Source organism: Chlorocebus sabaeus, chromosome 11, assembly GCF_047675955.1.
Source record: "Chlorocebus sabaeus isolate Y175 chromosome 11, mChlSab1.0.hap1, whole genome shotgun sequence".
Lineage (NCBI taxonomy): Eukaryota > Metazoa > Chordata > Mammalia > Primates > Cercopithecidae > Chlorocebus > Chlorocebus sabaeus.
In genome coordinates, this window is record NC_132914.1 from 27,461,118 (window position 1) to 27,484,258 (window position 23,141).

General features: G+C 37.9%; 1 protein-coding gene across 3 annotated transcripts in view; it reads right to left on the reverse strand.

Moving 5' to 3' along the window:
• Positions 1-23,141, reverse strand: part of ITPR2 (inositol 1,4,5-trisphosphate receptor type 2) — a 485,309-nt gene that overhangs the window by 349,187 nt on the left and 112,981 nt on the right. For all 3 annotated transcript variants that reach the window (XM_007967992.3, XM_073020570.1, XM_007967993.3), the window contains exons 9-10: positions 22,580-22,675; positions 6,971-7,015 (exon numbers count right to left, since the gene is read on the reverse strand). In XM_007967992.3, coding sequence (XP_007966183.2) covers positions 6,971-7,015; positions 22,580-22,675 — 141 coding nt within the window. The remainder of the gene's footprint in view (positions 1-6,970; positions 7,016-22,579; positions 22,676-23,141) is intronic.

Sequence of the window (23,141 nt, forward strand, 5' to 3'; positions counted from 1 at the left end):
AAATGAAAAAGAGGCCAGGAACAGTGGCTCATGCCTATAATCCTAGTACTTTGGGAGGCCGAGGCAGGTGGATCACCTGAGCTCAGAAGTTCAAGACCAGCCTGGGCAACATGGCAAAACTCCACCTCTACAAAAAGTACAAAAATTAGGCATGGTGGCACATGCCTATGGTCTCAGCTACTTAGGAGGCTGTGGTGGGAGGATCACCTGAGCCCAGGAGGTTGAGGCTACAGTGAGCCGAGATTGCATCACTGCACTCCAGCCTCGGCGACAGAGTAAAACTCTGTCTCAAAAAGGAGAAAAGAAAAAAGCGAGGGAGGGAGGCAGGTGGGGAGGAAAGGGAAGGAAGGGATGGAGGGAAGGATGGAGGGAAGGGCAAACTCAAAAGTGCGTTGCTTCATTGATCTATATCATGTAGCTCAACATTAAAATCTAGGTGTTATAATAATATTAGGATGGCAAAAACACAGTTTTTGAACTGAAGGCCTTGAAATCTGATAGTGACACTAAAGCCACACTGCTGTCCAACTGCAAACAGCTGAGGCAAAAAGGCCTGAACAAGGTCTATGCAATCCTCTTTTACAGGGTCCAGTAGAAGACCATGTGCAAGTAGCAATTCCTTCTCAAGGTTAAAAACTGTAGTGACATCTGATACTGAAGAGGACAATGATTACGAAGAACATGGCATACAAAAGGAAGGAAGGAGGAAGTTTAGAAGAGGAAGTGATAATTCTAAAAGAAAGCAAAGGATGTTTGTTTTTAATGATATCCTCAGTAACATGAAAACTTGGGGAGAAATAGACCAGGAGAATTACAGTCACAAAGAAATACTGGAAAGAGCTTTAGGGATTTTGCAATCCTATTGCAGCCAAAAGAAAGAGCCACAAGCACACTGTGTTGTTAATACATGTGAGAGAAGATTGCCTTGGAATATAAGGACACAGAAATTATGAACAAGATCAATCAGTTATACAAATAACCCAAAGGATTTTTGTGACTATTATAGGCAATGGGATTTGGGCACAAGTGGCTTAAGTGGAATATTGGGAAGGCACAATTAAAACATAATATTAACTAACGAAGATAAAACGTTACCAGTCATATTGAACCATGTTTGAATAAAGGCTTATTAACAGAAGATCAGCACGTAACCCAAATAAATGGAGAATCAAACAGTTTCTCTCACCATTGCCTCGTGTAGATTCAATAAATGGCCAGTCTTCTTGGAAAAATAGCATATCCTTAAAAGGAGTATGTGTCATCTAATTTCCTGAGTCTCCTGCACCCCAATATTGTAATTTAGCCTTTGATACATATTCTACTTCAAGGAAAATGCACCAACTGACCCAAATATTTAGATCTATTTGGCAATTGAAAGTTGGCATTGTGGTTTATTCATCAGTCTTTTGTGAGTTCATTTAGCAGGAGTTAATCATCCTGCATTTATTCCTCTTTTAAAATGCTAATGAAATAAATTTTCTAGACTCATAAGAAGAGATCGGACCCAGGTTCCTAGAGATTGCCCTCCTACCCTAGCCTCCGTGGTAATGTCTCCCTGTAAGGGCCTAACAAGAGTAGTCAGGGACCTCTCTATTTTGACATTCTCACGCTACAACAATTAGACTCTCTTCCAAACACAGAAAAAACTCACCAATTAGGGTTAATTAAAAGAGGTCACTCTGAATTACTTATACTGTTTAAGACTTGTGGTTTTATTTTAATTACATAGGATAAGTGGAATGTGCTATTCCACCCTTCAACAGTTAACTTAGGTTCTTGGAAAATGGCTTTAATGAAATGAAAATCTCCATTTATAAATAGCACACAACACTTGTTTATGTGTGAATAAGAAATTCAAACATGTTTAGAAGATTTTTTTGTTTGTTTGTTTTGTTTTGTTTAAGACAGAGTCTCTGTCACCCAGGCCTGAGTGCAATGGCGTGATCTCGGCTCACTGCAACCTCTGATGCCCAGGTTCAAGAGATTCTCCTGCCTCAGCCTCCCAAGTAGCTGAGATTACAGGCACTTGCCACCGAGCCCGGCTAATATTTTTTTATTTTTTTTATTTTTAGTAGAGACGAGGTTTCACCCTTCTGGTCAGGCTGGTATTGAACTCCTGATCTCATGATCCACCCGCCTCAGCCTCCCAAAGTGCTGGGCTTACAGGCGTGAGCCACCGCGCACTGTGCTGTAGCCTTAAGCATTCTGCTTTCATTCTCTTGTACTCTGTTAATTTGCTTAATAAACTCTCTTGGTAGACAGTCTGACAGTAAACGTCAAGCCCACTCCTTGGAATGTGCCCTCAAGCCAGCCTCTAATGACATCTGAATAATGTGTGATAAGTATACAATTTTTAATGTATGGCTCAAGCCTCACAATAGAAAAAAGTCAAAAATATATCTTTATAACCTGAAGACAATTCAGTTTAAAATTGTGTCCTTGTGGCTTTTGTTTATAAACTCATACTGATTTTTTTAAGAAAAAAGATACAGAAACACTAGTTTCCCACAGAGAATTACAGAAGTGCAATGCCCTCTCTCTTGCATCATGAAAATACATTAAGGTATGACAGAACTTAAACAGGTATTAAATTTAACCTCAGCTAGCTCTCCAAAACACTCTCAATTTAGGGTAATGCAGGGCCTTGAATGTTAACCTGGTCTATTGAGCTCTTAATCAAACGAGCATTTTTCACTCAGAAAGAAAGCCACGCAGCCTCTCAGGTTGTACATGGAGAAAATCCGCTATGAAAAGCCAGCTGAGTCAACTCAACTAATGGCTCTCCTTGCTTCCCATGCCATCCTGGGGCCTGCAGGCATCCGCAAAGCAGTCAGCTCCTAGAACACCTTCTCTGTTGACTCATTTGTGAGTCATCGAATTTTTAGCACAGACATCACGTTGCAATTCTGTTGTTGGGAGCCAGAGACATTCTGTAAGAAACGTCTGCATTTGCAGAGTTGGTTCAGACCTGTGAGTGGCCACAGCAGCGTAACGACGTGCAGGCACATGTGTTTTTGTTCACATCCTCCGGGGCTCTCACTACTGACTTTATGTAACCGCACATAACACTGCCATTTACAGCTGCAAATACTTCTCTTGCCGAGGTTCCTTAACAAACTGCTACTCTCAAATTAATTTCTGATAGAACCTTTGTTTCTGTGTTTTCCTTATCACCTTGTCACTGATGAATATATAGTAAAACAAGGAAATTCAGGGGTCAGAATCTGGTACTCAGGAAAATTTGAGGGTCTGTCAGAATCTGGTACACCCCCCACCCCCCACATTCTATGGAATAGGATTTTCAGTTGTATTTCCACAAAGTTCCCCGGTTCCTGGAGCATTTCTGTTGATGTATATAAATGCACATAGACTGGTGGTTCTCAACAGGGAATATTTGCCCCCCAGGGGGCATTTGGCAATTTCTGGGCAACTGTTAGTCCCCACAATCGGGGGCCTGCTATTGGCACCTGGTGAGTAGAGGCTGCAGACGCTGCTAAACATCCTACAGGCAAAAGTCATCCCACCACAACAAAGAATTATCTGGCCCAATATGGCCAGAAACCCCGACATCTAAACCAGACATTCTCAAGAAAAATCAGATCACATTCCACATAAAAATGGTAATGTTAAGATGGGTAGCGTTAATTCCAAAAAATGCCCCTTCAAAGAGCCATTTGAAAAGATGCAGCCTTTCAAGAAGAAACCAATGATTGTCAGGTTCCCAGCTGGGCTTGATACGGTTCCAATGTTTACAGGGTCCCTGTGGATGCTGTACATTTGTAAGATTGGAAATAACAGACTCCTTTGTAGAATAAATACAGCAATTTGTGTCTTAATGGGAGCTCTGACACACACCGCCTCATTTCAGCGGCACCATGCACAAACCTTTGAAACTTCAAATATGGAAGGCAACATTTTGATAAAGGTTTCTAAATTACAACAAAAAAAATATTAACTGGGCATTAAATAGACAACATCAGGAGAACGAGGAAAGAAAAAATCAGCATAGTGATAATAAAGTCAGTGTTACTGGAACCCAGATCTGAGGTGAAACAGTATTCTGTTTTGGGAAATTGATTGCATATTTCACAGGCTGGAGATAAACTCTAACAGCTCCTTTGTTTTCTTCTTTAGACAGAAAAATAATTATTGTTCTGTGGCAAATGGTCTATAAAATAGGAAGCTGTATTGGTAGCTTTATGGCTCCACATTCCCAATTTTCTTTGCTCTCAAGCTAGGTATTCTGGAGAGGAAAAAAAATTAAATCAACTGTCTCCAGTTGGATGTCTCCCTGAGATGACAGATGAGACTCAGTCATAAACATCCACAGCAAAAGCAGACCCATCTGTGTTGAACGCAATTAAAGTGCTGCCAGTAACAACGGCTTAAATAGAAGAGCACTCTTTCTCACCTTTAGAGGTCAATGAAGAAGTCGTGTTTTGGAATAAAAAGAAGAAAAACTATCAAGTCTAACTAAAAGTTTGATTAACAGAAAGAGTGAACTTCCTCATAGATGTACGATTATTTATATAGTTTGTGCTGTTCCATAGAACCTCCATGCCCTATGTAGTCAACGCTCGGTATCTGCAGGGGATTGGTTCCAGGACCCCCTGCATACAGAAAAATCTGCTCAAGTTTCTTATGTAAAATTGCATAGTATTTGCATATAACCTATACATATCCTCTTATATATTTTAAGTCATCTGTACATTAGTCATAATATCTAATACAGTGTAAGTGCCAGGTAAATACTTGTTATATCATACTGTTTTTTAATTTATATTATTATATTTTGGTGTTTTTGATCTGTGGATGTTTGAATACACAGATGCAAAACCCCTGGATAGGAAGACTGTATTCTCCCACTCCGTTCAGGCCAAAATCATCAGTAGTATCAGCAAATATTATGTAGTAAAAAGGAGATGTGCAAAGATTTAATTCAGTTGTACAATTTGAAATTTTGATATGATGCTCTTTTAATAGAAATAACTTACAAATTCAAAGCGTTTCCATCTGTCTGATCTTATTTTATCCTCATGGCATGCAGGTGAAGTACATAAGACAAACATCTTCATCCCATCACACAGGTGGGGAAACTGAGTCTCAAGAAAGCTATCTCACTTGTCCAAGGCCACACAAGTTAATGGTGGTGCTAGAACAAGACTCTCTTGGCCCTACACCATGCTGAAGAAGTCACACAGAATATTACAAAAATAAACCTTGTGAAAGAGAAAAGCAGCAGCCCCTGACATCCAATAGGTGGTCTGGTCCTCTTAGCAAGGCCATGCTGTTCTCTGTTGAACAATTTCACAGAATGTCATCAGACAAGGCCACTCTGTGACTGTGATGGATCAAGACAAAACAAGACCATTCCCTAATCATGTCTAAACACAGACAAAATATGAATATTGTCCAAGCCACAAAATGACTAAACATCCCTCTCCCCCAACTAATATGAGTGACTGTTGCTTCCTTAGAAACCTGTCCTCCCTATAAAATTTATTAAGATACCAATTACAGAATTCCTCTTCCTGACAGCATTCTCATCCACAGCAAAGCCTCACTTCCTTAAATCCTCCCCAAATCACCTTACACAAACACAAATCCTCTAGTAAGTTCTTTCTGACATGCTCTGAGATGCCCCACAGCTCCCCATGGCAGGTGTCCTTTCCCGCTGCGTAAGTAATAAACCCAACTTGTTCAACTACCCATGTGTTCCTGGTGGTCTTTGGGTGGAGGCCATTGACAAGCTTATAGTAAGAACCAAAGAAGCCATGATTCACACCTTGCTTTTTTAAACCTGGTTACTGACAACATTTTCCTAAATCATATGAGAGTAAGAACCCAACAATCCTGAGGCAGCCATGTGAAAACCAACAAGAGAAGAGTCAGTACGCTAAAACTGAATTATAAATAGGAGATCCAATTGATCAAATAAACCTATCTCTATGTTTAGAGACATTTTGATATGTTAAAGGTTTTATTGGGCCAATTACCTGATACTTCACAGCTTTATTTCTATTGTAAGCCTGGCAGTCAGAGAAGGGAGTCAAACAGAAGGGATTGAATGAGGTACAGAAATTCTGATCGGATTTACCTCCCCCAGGTCAATATCCTCATAAAACCTAAAGCTATGTACCAATGCAAAGATACTGGCCATGTTAATGAAACATTCCAATTCTTTCTGTCAAAGGGTAGAATTTTGAATGATGCAGTAATAATACCTACCAATTTCAAAAGGAATTGCTAAACTTCTAAGAAAACTGAATTATAGACTGTATCTAGATTATATCAAAATATCTAGTTAAATTGCTTTTTAAAACTTTTTTAAAATCTAGCCCATCATCCAGAGATTCTGTCTGCATCACATCAAATTATCCTCAATTTCTGAATTTTTGATTGAATAAAGAAGCCATGTTGTCACCATGAAGCTTTCTTCTTCACAGATGGCTAAATAAGCAGGCTAAATAATCATAAAGATTGTCATGAAAACTGGTGTTAAAATAAGATTGAGATGTTTTTCGAGTAGGACATGTTTGAAAATCAGAAAAATCAGTCAGCTAGATGCTTCAAGTTCTCCAAAAATAAAACCCAAATTATTTTGAATCCAAAAGGAATGTCCTATTGTCCTATTTTAACATCATCACACCATAATTCCATTTATCCTTCTTAATTTCTGTGCATTTCTGGAAACAAAACCTAGACCCATCAGATCTCTCACATGCCAGCTGCCTTCAGCACTCCACCAACAATGGCCTCCAAGTTGCATTGCAAAAATCTTCCCAAGCACCCATTATTGAACATTTTCTCATAATCTAAACTGTATCACCTTTTACCTGTGATCCACAGGCTCTACTCAGAAAATCTCTGAGTTCCTACTCTTCAAATTTACTATTAAAATTCCAATCTGTCCATATAAAATACAAACAATATGTTTGAGATTTGTTGGAGAAACGCCAATTCTACTCACCACATTTTTTCCTTCATTTTGGGCATCTCGATAATCAGGATTAAGCTAGAAAAACAAAGGAAGATTAGTTTTTCATTGCTATGAAAGGCATGTTAACAACACCAGTGATCTTCAATTCAATTAATTATTCTATCCTCAACTAAATTTAATATAAAAAGAAGCTAAGAAAGAAATTATCAGGAAACATGACAATTTAAAATATTACCATCAAACCCTAGTTGCAGGAGACAAAAGCTAACATGCCAAGTTCATTGCCTTGGTTTCTATCAGAACTGTTGACATCTTTGAAGAAGTAAGAATTGACCATATAACCTCCTCTGGAAAAACATTCAACAGAGTTCACCATTTTACCCTTTGCAACAAGTGCCGTTTACCAATAACTCAGACACAAATTGAAATTTAAAAAAAGGGAAATTGATGATTTGAGATCATACTTTACATGTTATGCACACAAAGAAAAGGAAAACGAAACAGAGCAAAAAAGGAGCTACGTATCAGGTATGTGACCAAATACATGAAGACTACTGAAACTAACCAACACATATCTTCAGGCTTGGATAGTGGCATTTTTGGGGCCAATCTGATGACAAAGATAAGTTCTGGATGTGTTGAGTACGGACCCTTGCGTCATCTGGCTGGTTGAAATCCATGACTCCTCACTCCCACTTGTCCTCAGACTCAAAGCGATTCTTAGTTGCTCTGAACTAGTTGATCACTCGTAAAGCAATAGATGTATGAGGTGTGTTTCTTGAAACATCAAGTTGTCCAATTGAATTTAATTGACATTTTAATGTGACTCAACTGGTGTACACAATGCTCAATCCCAATAAAGTTATCATTTAAAATGTAAGGTCAGGAGTTTTCCTCATAATACCATTTATCTAGCAGCTCTGAGAATTGCCCCTTCCAACTTATCACTAAATACCAACGAGGGTTCTGAAAAACCAAAAGCAAAGCAAAATGAAAGGAAAAACTCCCAATCTCATTAAGAACTAAGGCTGAAAATAAGCAGGGTAATTCCAAATTCCAACTGGAATGAATTCCAGTTCATTCCAAATCTTCAATGAACTGATGCTAATTATAAAGTAGATAGTTCTTGGGGACAGGCAGGTAATGACCCGGTTTTTATCATGTGGCAAACTTCAACGTCTCTTTAAGCTAGTGGCCATGTAAACAAAGATAAGAAGATACCGAGTCAGTTTGAACGCTGACGTAGAAAACCAGAGAATTTACCAACCAAAAACCTATAGAGAAGGGTTTCTGTATCACTGGCAAGCTGCCGTGAAATTATGCAGAAAACTGCTTCCCTAGTCTGCTACCTGTCTCTGTCTTTACATGACCAAAGAGATGCCCAGAAAACAAGTGGGCAGAAAGTGGAGGGAAAAGATGATGGCCAAGGCCTTTCTGGGAAGCATGGTGTGAAGAGAGAAAAGGAATGTTGTATGCTGGAACGACATTGCATGATGATACAGAAATAGCAAAGGGGTAGGACACAGAGGCAAAGCAACTGCTGTTGAGCCCGGGTGTGGAGAGTCCATAGAATCCACAGAGTCCATGTCTGCTCAATCTGGGAACTGCACTGCAAGTGCACCCATCAGCCAGTCCTGCAGCTGAACATTTAGAAAGAGGATTGAATTGTCACGCTAGAGAATTTAAATATGGAACGAAAGGACAATCCATTCAACCCTCTGGTTCTGCGCAGAGCTCACTCATCTAAGGATAACAAGGAAAGAAGAAAGGAAGAGAAAAACAAAATAGGACTGATGGAACACTAAGTTAGAACAAGGGAAATTCCTTCTCAGAGTCTCTCTCAACATTTCCTATGATATGATGCAAAACGAATTTTCAGGAAATGGTTTGGCATTCTCAGGAAAGTACAAATAAACATGACCTCTACATAAAGGCAACAAAATAACATAAAGAGTTAAAATGATAGTATAGAAACCATATATTGCTGGGTGTGGTGGCTCACGCCTTTAATCCCAGCACTTTGGGCGGCCAAGGTGGGTGGATCACCTAAGATCAGGAGTTCGAGATCATCCTGGTCAACATGGTAAAACCCCGTCTCTACTAAAAATACAAAAATTAGCTGGGCATGGTGGCGGACACCTGTGATTCCAGCTACTTGGGAGGCTGAGGCATGATAATTGCTTGTACCCAGGAGGCAGATGTTGCAGTGAGCTGGGATTGCGCCATTGCACTCCAGCCTGGATGATGAAGTGAGACACTGTCTCAAAATAATTATAATAATAATAATATATAGATAATAAAATAATAATATAAATAATACAATATAAGAGAAGTTAAGGAAGATTTCAATATACATGAAAACATAAATACAAAATTAAAATTCACATTAGCACTAATAGAAAGCATAGTTACAGAAAATCAGCAATGCAGAGGATGAGCAGCTGAGCGGCTACCCCTCCATACAGAAGGAAGGTATCCAGAAATGAGAATTAGGAAAAAGAAAATGGTCACAGACAATCAGAGAAGGGACAACCAACTAACAGGAGACCATTAGACCTCTCAAAATGAAGAGCGAATAAGTGGAACACAAGTAATAATCAAAGATAATAGAAGACAAAAACCTTTCCTCAGCTGAAGAAAGAATTGTGTATGCAGAGGTCACCCTATCCGTGGAAATCAACCACAAAAGATTGACACATTCATTTGAAGATGATAAGGGGAAAAGGCAGAGAAAACAGTGGTAGGGACATAAAACAGAGCCAGAAATTAGGCTAAGATTTTAAAAGCATGTCATGTAAGAGAAGAATGATAAACTAAATGTGGTATATTCAAACGATGGAGTACTACTCAGCAATGAACATGACGAGCTTCTCATGCAAGCAACAACAAGAATGAATCTCAAAAACGTTAAGTAGAGGAAGGCACACACAAAAAACGATGTACTGCATGATTCCATTTAAATGAAATAAACAAACAAAACTACACTATGGTGAAACAAATCAGAAAATGAGTAGGGGTATGAGGGAAGGGAGTAACGATGGAAAGCAGTACCCAGCCCAAGAGTCTCATGACAGCAGTCTTTCAGTTTTCAGAACTGACACACAAGGAAGGTAAGAAGATACAGGTCACCTGTTAATCCTGGGACAGCTATTGAGGGGACTTGAGGCTGGCCTTTGTCTACAGAGACCCAGACTTTCCCTCAGACTCCTTAAGTTCCCTTCAATTATGAGTAACAGAATTAGTTCCAAGAATCCAAGAGTGAAAGGTAGAGGGCAAAGAGTGAGTTAACTGGCCTCCTTTCTACTGATTAAAGAAAACATTTTCACTGGGTAGTAAAGAAAATTCTAGCACAGTGTTCAGAAGAAGTTTATTCATCTATTTTAGTCAAGTTTCACCATAGCTTTTAAAAACTTTGTTTTCTGTTTGAAAAATTTCAACTTTTCTTTTAAATTAAAAAAAATCCATACTAAAATTTTAGCTAAATTATATCCAAATGATACGCAACATGTTCAACCAAGGATGTACCTTATGGCCCAAGTTTTCACTCAGTACACATTAGAATGGTTATTACAGATGCTTTAAATTCATGCTGGAAACCATGATATATCCCTTACTAAAACATGCACAAAAACAGGAATTCATGTACCTACGTCAAACACAAAATAAAATAATTTATGCTCTCTGAAACTTAGATCATATATTCTACCCCAAAGACAATGTTACCTTCTAAAATCAGTGTTTACGTATCTCCCCCACTTAGGATTACCCGTCCCTGACTGGCTGTCTGGGGAAGTGAATTCCAGTCTCTGCTCTATAAGGAAACACCAGCGTCTTTAGGGAAGGTGGCCTAATGCCCATGGAACTCAGTGTCGTCATCTGCAAAATGAGAATAAGACTATGACTAAACCATGACTCTATGTCAATAAATTTTACATATTCATATCTTTGGCAGCAAAACTACAGATGGTGCCAATCAGTTAGATTTTGCCTCATCTGTGTCTCTCAGGCTGTAATATGATTTTTTAAATAATTAACATAAAGCGATTACCTCAGTAAACTCAATAAAGTATAAATAATAACAACAATGATGAGGAAGAAAAGGAAGAGGAGAAGGGAAAGGAGGAGAAAAAACCACCCAAATAAATTCAGGGCCATATAAATTTACTAACATTAACTATTAAAGGCCAAATAAATATATGCTTTAAATTATACTGCTGCTTCCCATCTCTAAATAGGATAATAGCAGTAATTACCAAAGAGACTATAAGATGAATGGAAAAAAATTATTTTTTAAAGAAGCAGGAAAAAGACATGGTCATATGGAGGTCTTTTAGGACTCAAAGTCTTTATGTTAAAAAAATAAATTATAAATTTGGCATTGGAGAGCTAATATGCCATTCAATCATTTATTCAATAAATATTAATAGAGCATCTATAATGGGCAAAGCTTTGCGGCATATGGTATTTTAGCAAAGACAAAGAGAATATGGTCCCTGACCATAAGACATTACAACCTAGGAGGGAAAATAAGACATAAATACAGTCAGCTGAAATACAAAATAAAATGTGACAAGGGACATAAGACAGGAATGAATAATTTATAAATAATATAGGTCAGAGGAAGGAGGGATCTGTGGTGGGCAAATTTATTCACAAATTATTCATGGAGAAGGTAGCATTTGAGATAAGCCTTGAAGGATAGGTAGAATTTTAACTGGCAGAGCAGGAACGAGGGAGTGAAGAAGGCAGCAAGCCTGGAGGGGCCACTGCCATATAGATGAGAAAAATGAGACTTCTATAGAGGAGACCTATCGGTGTCACTTATGAAATACTTTTTTATACTCTCTTAAAGGTTAATTCATTTAACCTTACAATTATACTATAAGACAAGATTCTTAACACAGTTTACAGACGAGGCACTTGGAGCACATCAACTGAAGTGCTTTACGCAAAGTCACACCACTGGGGAGTGGCAGGGTGGGCAAGCACAGGTCTAAGGGCTCCAAAGCCACATCTTTCAGCACCTGTAGCATGCTCTTCCCTCCTGCCTCCATAAAGCGGAGAGGTGTGATGCAAGCTGGGAAGGAGGGTCAGCCCAGACCATCCAGGCCTTTAAACCACAGGCTAGAGAGTTTGCATCCATATTCAGAAGATGCAAGGGGACAGAGGATGAAAGAGGGAAAATAACTAAGGGCAGTGGTCCAAGGAAGAGGTGGATGGACCCAAACGAAGATGATAATGCTAGAATAAAAAGGAGAAAGTGTATGTGAAAGATTTTGCAGGACAGAATCAGGAGAATCTGAATGTGTAAACTCAGAGAGAAAACTGTTAACCATGACTCTCACGTCTTTAACTATGAACTAAGAAACAGCACTATTTTGCAAGGAAACAAATTTTAGATAAATTTACTGATTTTGTATGGCAATGGCATATTCAAGATCAAAGGCAGGGTCCACTGCCGCCATGGGAGTGAGTGACAGAGAGGGAATGTAGAGACCCATTACTAATCTTTGAAGAAAGTCTTCAATTAAATGGCCAAAGAGGAATATAAAGAAGTCAGGTGTGGTGCAAAATGATAGAGAGAGAGAAACATCATAAATACCTAGGCAGTGAAAGTCATGATTGTACCACAATCAACGGAAAAACAACTGCACCCTTCCATCTAACACAATAGGAAGAAGCAGACCGGAAGTTTTTAAGTACATAATACCTATTTATTTTCTTAAAAGAGGAGCTTTGCTTTTTTTTTTTACAATGAAATGTGTTTTGATCAATTTTTATTATATATAATACTGAAATCATGAACTTATCATGTGTGTATTTTTAAATAATTATATTTAAATGTTCCTCTTTCCAATGACTGGCGTTTCAGGTTTATTATTCTGATTGATAAGCCTAGAAAAGAAAGGAGGGAAAATAACCTTTACTGGGTGTATATGTGTGTCAGGTACAGTTTCTATATTTTGATATATAACATTTTATACGTATGTATAGGGTCTGGTCTGTATGTTCGTCTACTGTGTTTATGTATACATATACATGCATACAAACCAGGCCCTTTCCACATACTATGGCTAATACATTTGAGAGAGAATTAAACATTTAAAACTATAGCCCCAATAGTCATAAAATTATATGCTACTATACAGTTTCTTGAGTACTCTTGAGTACTGAGTTTTTAGCTAATTAATTAAATCCAAAGACTACTGAGTAGTCAGGAAATAAGTGTTTACTGCCATCTGGTGGAAGTTTTGCCTATCTACAAACAAATAAGCTAGTTGTCTTTAAAAGGGCTTTTATTCCAATCTTGAATAAATGACATTATTACGCATTACTTGATCTATATTGCTTTGGAAAGGTCATCAAAAATTTTTGCTTTAGTAATATCGAAAGAAAGAAAATGTAGGAAGCAGCATATCAGAAATTGTGAAGGTGGATTTATAATTCTTCCTACAACTGTGGAAGAACCATTTACTGAGGTCCCCATATTTTCCTATGAAAAATACGGTAAAATTACTTTCTCCCCCACAGACACCGTTGTGAACTCACCTGCACCACTACAGTAATACAAGTAAAACATCTATGACAAAGTGTAGATGAGTGTGGGGACAACTGTGTCAAAAATATCAGTGTATATTTACCTTCCCCTCACGCCACCTAACCACATATATGCCCCAAAAAACTGACATTGCAAGGGAAAGGGTCTAATAATATGCTCTGTTATTACCTCATGAGATCAAAAATCTTTATCTTTTCATAATTAGATACTTTGTTCCACATTTTATCCATAGGTTTCTAGTATTGAGGTTTTTGGTTTGGTTTGGTTTTTAGGTTTTTTGTTTGTTTGTTTGAGACGGACTCTCACTCTGTTGCCCAGGCTATAGTGCAATGGTGTGATCTCGGCTAACTGCAACCTCCACCTCCTGGGTTCAAGCGATTCTCCTGCCTCAGCCTCCTGAGTAGCTGGGGCTACAGGTGTGTGCCACCATGCCCAGTTAATTTTTGTATTTTTAGTAGAGAAGCGGGTTTCACCATATTGGCCAGGCTGGTCTTGAACTCCTGACCTCAAGTGATCTGCCCACCTCGGCTTCTCAAAGTGCTGGGATTACAGGTTAGCACTGAGTATTTCTTTAAAATTAATCAGAATCCCTAAACTATCCTATTGGATATCTTCACATTGAATAAGGGACCATTTCTAACCCTCGTTTGCTTTACTATCTTGCAGAATAAAACTTAAACCGTGTTAAATCTTGTATCATTATCCTAGTTCCCAGGTGTTTTCCACAATTCGCCAAAAAAAAAAAAAAAAAAAAAAAGATGATATTCTTAAATAGCTTGCAACACATGTGTTTTCTCTATATAATTCAACTACAGAATTTCCAGCATATCAAATGGTCCAATTTCCTTTGGATAGTGCCCCCTTCACTTCTACATAAATAATTAGGTTTATTACATTTTTCTGAGTAACTAAACCATTCAGTTAAGTGCTGGTAAAAATAGAGTATCATACTTGGGCACTGTATCTATATCTATAAGTAAACTTTAGATCTTTTTATCTAATTTATGCTTAGATTTAAGGTTGCAGTCCTTTAAACTTACTATGAGACATAGTATGGTCACCTACAGATGTTAACAATTAGACATTACCTAGAGCCATTTATCTCAGATGTGCATGTATGGTGGAAGCAATGGCAAAAGAGATCTCAATGTCCCAGAGATTGAGTTAATCTAAATTGTCCTCTAAACTCTTAGAGGACAAGGACCATGTGTTAATCATCTCCATTTTCTTCACAATGTCAAAGTAAGTACTTCCACCTAGTAGGCATTATATAAATGTATACTTTCAGTATAATATAGATCAGGGTTTCTCAACCCTTAGCATTACTGGTATCTTGAACCAGATAATTCTTTGTTGTGAGGGGCTGTCCTGTGTATAGTAGAATGTTTAGCTACATCCCATTCCCTAACTGTGACAATAAATAGCAGCTCCCATTTCCCAACTGTGAAAATAAAAATGTCTCTAGACATTGCCATCATCACCCTCAGTTGAGAGCATTCATTCCTAATACTTTCATTACATTGGTTTTTTTCCATTTTAACAAAATAAATCACCTCTCTGGGCCTGGATTTCTTTTTCTATAAAGTAAAATTCCTGGATTTAAAACAACAGTCATAGTCCCTATGATTCATTCATCCCATCTTCCAACAGTTACTGAAGGCAAATTAAGTGTCAGGCACTCTTCTAGGCACAAGGCATCCAGCGATGAGTGAAACAGATACAGGCCTTTCATTGCAGGGAACAAAATAGCCATTGAATAGACATACACAATATACACAACTGGTAACAAACAAATACACAGCTAACTGCGAACTGTGATAAGCTCAAAGAAATGCTATAAGCATTTCCTCCCTAAGTGGGGGATTTCTGCAATATCTCAAGTTTATGGAGAATAACTGTGGCATTATCCAGAATCAAAGGCTCTTAAAATTCTAAAATGCTCAATGAATTCTAACTGTGCTATATTATTTGAAAGACCACAATTTAAGTTATTACACAATAGCTTGAGTTAAACTCAAACATATAGACAATAAAAAACACTATTTCAAGTTATTCAAAAGAAACTTCATTTCTGCTTTAGAAAAATTTATCTAAAGAACTTAGAGAAATAAAAGCAATATATGTTAAAATATTCTAATAATCCAAGGCATAGATAGTCTTTTCAGCTGTTCTGGATAAGCACTCAGCATACTTTGCCCAATTGATTAAGAGTAATGTCACCCAAAATGTCTATTTATAAATCATGGGAGTGACTGGCTGGCTGTGTGTTATACCTGACATGGGAACTGTACAAGAGATCAGGAGATATTATTGGAAGGATTTTCAGTGGCTCCACGAGGCCGTGTTTCCTATGTCAAAGCATCGTAGTAATCTTTTCCAGAAAAACAAGTTAAATAACTAAACTTTGCCCCTAAACACTTACCCTCCTTAAGTTATCTAAGACATGCCAGTTATTAATAACGATACTAATAATAAAACACTACTCTGCATTTTCTGCTTCCTCTCCAAGAAAGTAAACGGACTTAATATTTACTGCATACCTCTTATGTACAAGGTGCTGTACATCCCCTATCTTCTTTAATTCCAGAATAATACCATATAATATACATTCTTAACTTTTTTACACACAAAGGAACTCAGGTCCAGAGGGGTTAAATATTTGCTTAAAGTCAGACAGATTGTAAACAGTACGCATGGGATTTTTTTCCCACTATGCTAAGCTCTGTCACACTGGCCAATATAAACACCATAAACTCAAAGGCAATTCAAGAATTACATAATCCAATTTACCAGGAATGCCTACAGCACATGAAAGTAATATTTTAAATTATAAATATGTCTGTTAAAGTTGGAAAGGTCATGGGAAAAAAGGTTAATACTCTGCAATGTCTAGCCGCACTGTTAGGTACTTCCCTTTGATGCAAAAACAGCAGCATCCTCAACCACCTCATTGTAAGAAATACATTTTATAAAAATCATCTAATAGGACTCTTAATTTCCCCTGGCCTACTACTCCACTTCCCCTTTTCACAGCCGCGCTATGAAAACTCAGTCTGCACCCACTTCTGCTTCCCAACTTCCTGATCATTCCTCCACTCCTGCATTCTGGTTTCCACTAAAAATGTTCCCTATAAGTAAGAAATGATTGCATTCTTGCCAGATGATGTAAAGAGATTTGTTTCTGGCCTGTTCAGTAGCACTCCCTCTTTTGTGCAACTCTCTCCTCCCTCGCTTGGCATTTGTAATTCAGCCCATTTGATTTTCCAGGTGCTTCTGGCTTCTCAGGCTCCCAGTCTCTCCCTAATCCTTCAAAGATAATTTCCTCATGATTCTACCTTCAAACGTCCTCCCACTCTCTTTCTACTCCCTAATGATCTTACCTGTGCTCTGAAAACCCAAATCTAACACTAGTCAATCCCCAAACTTCCAGATGTTTTGAAATCTTCCCTAGCGGACAACTTCACCCAGACATTTTATAAGCATAATCAAATTTGAATGGATTATTTCCCTCACCAATTTGGCACCTCTTCTCATTTTCCCAATTTGGTGAACAACATCACTAATTCTCCAAAGCCAGAATCCTATTCCTTAACCCCTAACACCTGACGGCTTACCACTGCATCAGTTCTGTCTCCCAAGAATGCCTTCAACCCTTCCCTTCATCACCATTACCGAAGGCTCTCCCTTTGTTCAAGTCCTCAAAATTACTAAAGCAAAAACTGCCGATGACCTTTCCAAAGCAATATAGGTCGAGTAACACAAAATAATTTTCTTTGTTAAAGATTGTAATATAGCCCTTTTAAAGACAACTACCTATTTGTTTGTAGATAGGCAAAACTTCCACCAGATGGCAAAGAAAGAAAATGTAGAAAGCAGCAGATCATTCAGACTCTTATCTGGCCTCACTGCCTCTAGATTCAATTTCTTCTAGTAACTTCGCAAAGGCTCCAGAGCAGCGCTGCCCACTACAACAGTCTCTTTGGAAATGTGCATTATTTCATGTGGCATGGCTGTTGAGCAACTTGAAATGTGGCTATTGTGAATGAGAAACTGACTTTTTAATTTTATTTAATTGTGGTAATATTAATTTTAATTTAATAGCCAACATGTGGCTAGAAACTACTATATTAGACAGTACAACTCTGGAGTGGTCTTCTTTAATCATAAATTTATTTATTATACTCCTCTGTACTTTAAAGATAAAACGCATTCTCCTTAATACATATGGCCTGAACTATCAGCTGCACTACATTTCTGGCCCCATCGCTTCCCTCTCACCTTGTAGCATTAATTCCAAACTCACAAGTCCTATACACGACACTAGTTTGTATGGCACCACACACCTCCTTTCTTGTGTACAAGCTGCCCTCACTGCCTGAACGCCCTTTCTCCCTCTTCCCCATGTGCCTTACTCATTCATCAAAAGCAACGCCTCTGAGCTCCTGACCATTCCTTGCACATCCCTGACACTCCCTGAGAAACGTGTGGGCCACTATTCGTAAGCACGCCACTATTCATATAGCTATCATACATTTATCACACTGTACTGGGATTTTTTGAATGACATCACTGATCTCTACCAAAGGCCTGCTAGTAGCTGACCAGTCCCAGCCTCGAGGTAGCTACCAAGATAAACTTCCTCAAACTTCATTCCTGTTACAAACTAGATAAAAGTCAAACCCTTCATTCAAAATCTCAAAGTAAGAAGACCGATCACTCAATCATTCCTTTCACAACCCCTTCCTTGGGCTGGGCCCCAGTTTTCATATTGTCTATGTATGATTTGAATATTCCATATCTCTGATGCACCTCCTTAGCAACTTACAAAGGACTGCCCTTTGATTTCTCTAACAGTCCATGTCTATTATTTTCTTTCAGAACCAGTTTGCCCCAAGCAAGAATCTTCAACTAACCTCACTCCAGATTCTCTCATGGGAATATGACCCAATTCTACCTGCACATATAATAAACCCTCCCCGATTGTGCAGCGCTGTCTTCTGAACTAGCAGCTCCGTTCTTTGAAGGCAAAGACTGAGTCCTCAGCTTCCTTTGCCGTACCTGCAGCATTCTACCATGCTGTGCATTTACCAGGCACTGAAAAAACATATACTGAAGGTTGCATGAAATCTTAAAGACTATGTTTGCAATTTTGTGAATTCCAAAAATAATCATTCCCAGTGCTCGCATTCCCCACATCCCAATATGTGTCTTTTTTAAAAAAAATAATATCTAGATATTAAAGAGAAAACTGAATAAGTAAAATAAATATGTGACATGGAGCCTTTACCACCTAAGAATAAGGGTGCAGTGTAATAAAACAAATAATTCTAGGAGGTTGTCACTCAAAATATTGAGAACCCCCATCCTATTTGAACGACATGACTAATGTTTTGAAATTTAAAACCTGAGTTATTTATTTATTTATTTATTTTTTTGAGATGGAGTCTTGTTCTGTCACCCAGGCTGAAGTGCAATGGCATGATCTTGGCTCACTGCAACCTCCACCTCCCAGGTTCAAGTAATTCTCCCACCTCTGCCTCCCAAGTAGCTGGGATTACAGGTACCCACCATCATGCCTAGCTAATTTTTGTATGTTTGTAGAGACAGGGTTTCACCATGTTGGCCAGGTTAGTCTTGAACTCTTGACCTCAGGTGATCCACCATCCTCAGCCTCTCAAAGTGCTGGGAATACAGACGTGAGCCGCCACGCCCAGCCATCCTGGGCATTTTTTGACAAGAGATTAATACCCAGAATATGTAAGGAGCTAAAACAACTCGACAAAAAAAAAAAAAAAAAAAAAAAAAAAAAAAAAAAAAAAAACCTAATAATCTGATTTAAAAATGAGCAAAAGATCTGAATAGATATTTCTCAAAAGAAGACATACAAATGGCAGAAAAATATATTAAAAAATGCTTAACATTATTAATCATCAGAGAATGCCAACCAAAACTACAATAAGATATCATCTCACCCCAGTTAAAATGACTTTTATCCAAAAGAAAGGCAATAAAAATGCTGATGTTGTGGAGAAAGGGGAACTCTCACATAGGTGGTAGGAATGTAGATTAGTGCAGCCACTACCGAGAACAGTATGGCGGTTCCTCAAAAAACTAAAAATAGAGCTACCAGATGATCCAGCAATCCTACTGCTAGGTATATACCCAAAAGGAAGGAAATCAGTACATGGAAGAGATACCTGCATTCCCATGTTTATTACAGCACTACACACAATAGCCAAGATTTGGAATCAACCTAAGTATACATCAACAGATGAATGTATAAAGAAAATGCAGTACCTGTTCGCACTGGAATAGTATTCGGCCATAAAAAAGAATGAGATCCTGTCATTTGCAACAATATGGATAAAACTGGAGGACATGATGTTAAGTGAAATAAGCCAGGCACAGAATGACAAATTTCACAAGTTCTCACTCATATGTGGGAGCTAAAAACTAAAACAATTGAACTTATGAAGCTAGGGAGTAGAAGGATGGTTACCAGAGGCTAGGAAGGGTGGCAGAGAGGGAGCGAAAAGGTGGAAATGATTGATGGGTACAAAAATATAGTTAGATAAAAGGAGTAAGATCTAGAATTTGATACTCCAATGGGGTAACTACACAGTTTACAATAATTTATTGTATATTTCAAAATAACTAAAAGAGTAGAACTGGAATGTTCCTAACATGAAATGATAAATGCTTGAGGTGACCGATATCCCAAATACCCTATGTGATTATTACACATTGTATACCTGTATCAAGATATCACATGTGCCCCATAAGGATATACATACACTATGTACCCATAAAAATTAAAAAGTTTAAACAAGAAATAAAGACCTGGGCATTTTTAGAAAGCAAAATGATAAAAGTGTAATCATTGTTTCTCAACTGCTGTCAAGAGGCTAGTTACCAGCTGTTCCTAGACTGGCAATCCCTATGATTTGGCCACACCTCTAGACACTTTCATACCAGTAAGGACAAGCATACTGAGACATGAGCACACCCAGATTTTGTCCCAACTGACATAGAAGATACAAAACACCAATGTATGGATGCCAGGATTTTGAGACTATGATTGCTATTTTGATATTAGAACACAGAGTACCCATTCTGTTACACTAGTTGAAATCAGTAGAAAATAAATTCCTAGCTTTCAATTTTCAGATATGTACTTAATACTTAATTTTCCTCCTCCCACTAGACCATAAAAAAGATGTTATCTAAAGTATTAAAGGTCAAAGAAAAGGTCCTCTAAATACACCAGACTCTTTAATGAACGAGACGGCACCTGGCATTTAAAGCTGCATTCTCAGGTGAAAGACAGTCTTTCAAATCTTTTCAAGGAATGAATTGCTTTCTACTTCTCCATTTTTAATTAATTCATGTATATATTGAAATCTTGGGTCTTTACTAAGGTTAATGAACAATTTAATTCTTAAAAATCTAATCATTTGAATGCATCAAATGATACATGTTTTAATTATATAAATTAACAAAGAAAACAAGTAATATACGTGTACATCATGTCAGTTTTCTACAGCACATCAGTAGATTTGCTTGAAAAGTGAATTGGGGAAAAGAGCCACTAACATAAGATCCCAGAGGATTTTAATCCTAATTTCTTATCTTTTATAGGATATCTAGTTAGGCTTTTGTAATTTTTATTTTAGACAAGATTCTCTACCTTACTAATGATTTTTGCTTCAATGAGTTGTTTTTCAAAAGGGTGACTTTAAAACATTTATACTATAAACAGACTGTAAATTGCAAAGCTGTATTTCATCTAGTTGAGCACTAAATAATGTGTTAAATACTTTAAAAAGTAAAAATAATCCCTGTTTATCACATAAAATTAGGCTGGGCACAGTGGCTCATGCCTATAATCCCAGGACTTTGAGAGGTGGAGGCAGGCACTTGAGTCCAGGAGTCTGAGACCAGCCTGGCCAACAGGGCAAAACCCCTTCTCTACTAAAAATATAAACCGTAGCCAGGCATGGTGGCATGAACCTGTAGTTCCAGCTAATCAGGAGGCTGAGGCAAGAGGATTGCTTGAACCTGGGAGGCACAGATTGAGTGCATCATAGCACTCCAGCCTGGGCAACAAGGCAAGAATCTGTCTTAAAAAAAAAAAAAATTAGTCATGCCAGCATCACTTACCCTGTGCTTACCATAAGCCACAACGTCTGCAAGCACTTTGCCTCATTTAATTCTAATAAGTTAAGATAAATAGAAATAAATTTGATTATCCCCATTTTCCAGAAGAAGAAATTGGAGTGTAGTGTGATTAATTTGCCCAATATGTCTCCAAATGCCTCTCACATACAAATCCGGAAATCTCCTTCTTCCCATCCTCTATCCATTCACAAAGTAGTCATCAAATGCTTTCTAAGTGCCCAGCACAGTTCCATAAATGGAAATTTTCATACATCTGGAAAAGACTAGCTTCAAAATTATTTTTAAATTAGATAACCAAACTTTAATTAAAACATTTATAAAACTTCTATGATGTTATTTCTGCCCATCCTTCATATCTTCTGATATCCTTCATATCTGTCTGTCAACATATTTTTAGTGGATAAAGAAAAAGCTTTTGTATGTTTTTACCATTTTTATTGACAGTTTTAGGAAGAAAACATTTTCTTTCCCAACGTTTTGAACAATAAAAGCCACCCACGGTGAAAGAGGCCACTGCAGATGAACCCAAAGCTAGCTAGGCTATCTGACATGAGCAATGAACTCATCATATCTCTGATGCGGACATTCTGAAAAGGTGAAGCTAAATAGAAAATTTAGGCCACATCACATACATATGCAAATCAGATGCCTCATTCCAGTTGACCTTCCAGTAAACCAACTGCAGAGTTTTGTTGTTATTATCGTTGTTCTTTTAATTTGTAATACTTTGACTAGCATTTACATTTTAAAAATAATTTATATGCCAATCCAGAATACTAGAAGCAACAATCAAATTTGTATAATGACTGTTCCTGCAAATATAATGTCTTGTGGAGAACCCGAATGCTTCTTTCACTAATTCAGAGTCAGAAACTTAATACCACTTTATCCATTAGTCTTACCTCTGCAGCTAAATAGTTTCCAGTTGCAAGATGTTTAAATCTGAACAAGCTGTTCCACTGTCCTGCACCCCCACGGCATGGGTCATGATGAACCACCTACAAAGAGAGCAATGATAGTAATGGCAAAACAATATTTATGTTCCTGGCAAGCAAATGCTAACAGTTTACATGTCTGCCCTCCTGTTAGTGCTGATCTGTCAAACCTAATATAAGTTTCCATGAGAGTATAATGTGGCAGAAAAACAAAATTCCCTATAAATGAGCAAGAGACATGTTATAACAGTTGTTAACTCGTGCATGCGTGACACTCGTGCCTTACATCTGCAAACACAGCTTTACTCAGAAAGACATGTTTCCAAGACCAAAGTGAAAACACTGAGATTTTCTTCCCTTTGTTTTTCAAACATTTTCTTGGCAGATTGCATTAAGAGCCCACTATGTGCCAAGTACCTTCAAGAGAAGAGAAGCACAGCAGTGGATAAAGCTAGAGCTTCCATTCTAATGGAAAAGAGAGAGCTAGCGAACAAAGAAGTAAGATTTGACAAGTGCCAGAAATGACACA